The sequence below is a fragment of the Arachis stenosperma genome, chromosome 3 (genome assembly GCF_014773155.1).
Source record: "Arachis stenosperma cultivar V10309 chromosome 3, arast.V10309.gnm1.PFL2, whole genome shotgun sequence".
Lineage (NCBI taxonomy): Eukaryota > Viridiplantae > Streptophyta > Magnoliopsida > Fabales > Fabaceae > Arachis > Arachis stenosperma.
In genome coordinates, this window is record NC_080379.1 from 109911726 (window position 1) to 109915803 (window position 4078).

A 4078-nucleotide genomic window follows, 5' to 3' on the forward strand; every position below is an offset into this window, starting at 1 on the left:
TATGGATTTATTAGTTTAGTTATTATTATTCTTTCCTTGACATTAATATTATAACTTTTGTAAGAGGGATAGGAGTTGTATGATTTGTATGTATATAATGTGTATAAGTTACTTGAGTAAGAAGTTTTGTTTACGTATATACTTGTTTTTTTTTTTTTTTGTAAAAATATTTTTTTCGATTTTTCAAATAAAATAACGACATAGTTTCGAGTCAAATGCTCATTTTTTGTTATTAAGTTTAGAAGTTGACGTAATACCCGAGTTATCAGAGTGACACAGCCAGAAGCGTGCATTTTGGTAGTGAGAGTGTTACAGGATGGATCCTCAGGCTGAGCCGCTGAGCTACATTTGTGGTGATTGTGGGATGGAGAACACACTGAAACCCAGGGACGTCATCCAGTGCCATGAGTGCGGTTACTGCATCCTTTACAAGAAGTATACCTGTCGCAGTAAGCATCCTTTTTTTATCACTTGCTGAAGGTTGCTGCTTTCGTTTATCGCATTTGCTTATATATTTACCTATTCATTTGTTGTGATTAGAGTTGTTCAGTATGAGGCTCGCTGAAGAAATCAAACAAAACTGGACTTCGTGTTGGCTTGCTCATCGGTTTCATACTTTCATCTCTATATAAATTTAAGTGTTGTTTTCAAAATGATATCATGTTTCTTTTGTGTAATATTGTCAACAAGGTCAATAATGTGCATGAACCTTCATCTTTATTACTTTGAATCAGTGTTATACATATACTTATTTATTATGAAATTGATCCGAGCAAAGAAAAGTTAATGTCAACGCACTTAATAAAGAGCAAGAAATCTATATACCAATAGTATTGCCGTGGAATCATATCCGACATGTCATTTTGTGGAAATTTTGATTTTTTTTAAATAGGAAATTTTTCATTTATGTGGGCCCCACAGACAACTCATAATGGGTTGTTCTATGATATGTTATCTCTTGCCTTTTCCCTATCTTCTTCTCTCTCATTGAAACCCCAATTCCGCTCCTCTGTATTCCCCAGATTAAAGTTTGTTTGCCTCTTCCCTATCTTCTTCTTCTATGAAATGTTATCTCTTGCCTTTTCCCTATCTTCTTCTTCTCTCTCATTGAAACCCCAATTCCGCTCCTCTGTATTCCCCAGATTAACGTTTGTTTGCCTCTTCTTTCTCTGTTTGTTCGGATCGGTGTATCCAGCTCCGGGATCTTTCTCGTGCTTTTTTTTTTCTTTCGTTTTATCTCTGTTGTTTCTTATTCTTCCTCCTCTTCGTCCTCCCATGGTTTCTCCATCACGGGCGACGCTTCTTCTGTCGGTGGTATCCACAGCCTCATGGAGCGTTAGTCTCTCGCTCGGCTGCTCGGACTCCTTGGCGATTCCATTTTTTGCAATGAAGATGGAAGTTAATTCGTTGGGGTTGTTTTGGATCTCGATGGTGCCAGGGATTCAAGGGCTGTCAATGGTAGTCGATTGACTCCTTGGCGATTCCGTTTTTCCACTGAAGATGGAAGTTAATTCGTTGGGGTTGTTTTGGATCTCGATAGCGCCAGGGATTCAAGGGCTGTCAATGGTAGTCGATCGGCGAGGTGGTTCTGGTCCTTTTTTTCAGCTCGCAGAAGAACTATAGGTCACAGAAGAGGTGGTATCCCTTCTTTCGTTTTTTCTTTATTCTTCCTTCTCTCTGTTTGGAAGAGGGTTTTTATTTTAAATCACTATTTTGATTCTTCGTGTTTTATGATATTTCAATTTAATTTTTTCTGTTAGGAAATTGTTGAAGTTTTTTATTTTGGTTAATTTTGAGTTTTATAATTTCCTGCTTATTTTTTTAATAGTTTTTTTCATTGTTATTAGGTTGAGACCAGAGTGCAGAGTGCAGAAGTCTTGGGGAAGTTTTTTGTTGTGTTATTGAGGTATTGGTGACTAAGTTTTCTTTTTAGCTCAATTATTCCATCATTTTTTAATTAATATGCAACTGATTGATTTGGACTATTTGCTACTGATTTGATGTTGTACATGTCAATACTGCTGTTTGTTAATTTGCTACTGATTTTGGTTATTGCTTACCTAGCTTACTGAGCAATCTCATGTTGAATTTCATGTTGAATGGGTCTTCAACATCTCTATTGGTAGTTAAGTTTTGAGTGGACACTTATTAGCTGCTGGGTTCCACTATTTTGTGTTTCAAGATCGTTAGAGTTTTTTATTTTGGTTAATTTTAAGTTTTATAATTTCCTGTGTAAATTTTTAATAATTTGTTTCATTGTTATTAGGTTGAGATCAGAGTGCAGATTGCAGGACTCTTGGGGAAGTATTTTGTTGTGTTATTGAGGTATTTGTGACTAAATTTCCTTTTGAGCTCAATTGTGCCATCATATTTGAATTATTGTTCAATTGAATGATTTGGACTATTTGCTATTGGTTTGATATTGTATACGTCAATGCTACTGTTTGTTAATTTGCTACTGAATTTGGTTATTGCTTACCTAGCTTACTGACTAATTTCATGTTGAATTTCATGTTGAATGGGTCTTCAACATCTCTATTGGTAGCTAAGTTTTGGGTGGACACTTATTAGCTGCTGGGTTCCACTATTTTGTGTTTGGAAGTCGTTAGAGTTTTTTATTTTGGTTAATTTTGAGTTTGATAATTTCCTGTGTAGTTTTTTAATAGTTTGTTTCATTGTTATTAGGTTGAGACCAGAGTGCAGAATGCAGGACTCTTGGGGAAGTATTTTGTTCTGTTATTGAGGTATTTGTGACTAAATTTCCTTGTGAACTCAATTGTGCCATCATTTTTGAATTACTGTTCAATTGAATGATTTGGACTATTTGCTACTGATTTGATATTGTACATGTCAATACTACTGTTTGTTAATTTGCTACTAATTTTGGTTATTGCTTACCTAGCTTACTGATCAATTCCATGTTGAATGGTTCTTCAACATCTCTATTGTTAGTTAAGTTTTGGGTGGACACTTATTAGCTGCTGGGTTCCACTATTTTGTGTTTCAAGATCGTTAGAGTTTTTTATTTTGGTTAATTTCAAGTTTTATAATTTTCTGTGTAATTTTTTAATAGTTTGTTTCATTGTTATTAGGTTGAGATCAGAGTGCAGATTGCAGGACTCTTGGGGAAGTATTTTGTTGTGTTATTGAGGTATTTGTGACTAAATTTTCTTTTGAACTCAATTGTGCCATCATTTTTTTAGTACTGTGCAATTGAATGATTTGGACTATTTGCTATTGATTTGATATTGTACACGTCAATGCTACTGTTTGTTGATTTGCTACTGAATTTGGTTATTGCTTAGCTAGCTTACTGACTAATTTCATGCTGAATTTCATGTTGAATGGGTCTTCAACATAAACTATTGGTAGCTAAGTTTTGGGTGGACACTTATTAGCTGCTGGGTTCTACTATTTTGTGTTTGGAAGTCGTTAGAGTTTTTTATTTTGGTTAATTTTGAGTTTGATAATTTCTTGTGTAATTTTTTAATAGTTTGTTTCATTGTTATTAGGTTTAAACCAGAGTGCAGATTGCAGGACTCTTGGGGAAGTATTTTGTTGTGTTATTGAGGTATTTGTGACTAAATTTCCTTGTGAACTCAATTGTGCCATCATTTTTTACTTACTGTGCAATTGAATGATTTGGACTATTTGCTACTGATTTGATATTGTACATGTCAATACTACTGTTTGTTAATTTTCTACTGATTTGGGTTATTGCTTACCTAGCTTACTGATCAATTTGATGTTGAATCTCATGTTAAATGGTTCTTCAACATCTCTATTGTTAACTAAGTTTTGGGTGGACACTTATTAGTTGCTGGGTTCCACTATTTTGATTCTCTGTGTTTTAAGATAAATTCTATTTTATTTTTTCTATTTCGAAATTGTTGTTTTTTTATTTTGGTTAATTTTCAGTTTTATAATTTCCTGCGTAGTTTTTTAATAGTTTGTTTCATTGTTGTTAGGTTGAAACGAGAGTGCGGAGTGCAAAACTCTTGGGGAAGTTTTTTATAAAATTATTGAGGTATTTTTGACTAGATTTTCTTTTGAGCTAAATTTGTGTGTGACAATTTAT

The 4078-nt window shown here is 33.9% G+C and overlaps 1 protein-coding gene across 1 annotated transcript; it reads left to right on the plus strand.

Moving 5' to 3' along the window:
- Positions 1-316: 316 nt before the first annotated feature.
- On the plus strand, positions 317-565 carry LOC130967532 (DNA-directed RNA polymerases II, IV and V subunit 12-like). The gene is made up of 2 exons (XM_057892429.1): positions 317-449; positions 543-565. Exons 1-2 carry the CDS (start codon positions 317-319, stop codon positions 563-565), a joined length of 156 nt encoding a protein of 51 aa, XP_057748412.1.
- The last annotated feature ends 3513 nt before the right edge of the window (positions 566-4078 follow it).

Excerpts from the sequence above, each read along its gene's own strand:
- LOC130967532 (XM_057892429.1), top strand. The coding sequence starts at position 317 with ATGGATCCTCAGGCTGAGCCGCTGAGCTACATTTGTGGTGATTGTGGG. Across the intron at positions 450-542 it reads CAAGAAGTATACCTGTCGCA|TTGTTCAGTATGAGGCTCGC; the intron begins GTAAGCATCCTT and ends TTGTGATTAGAG.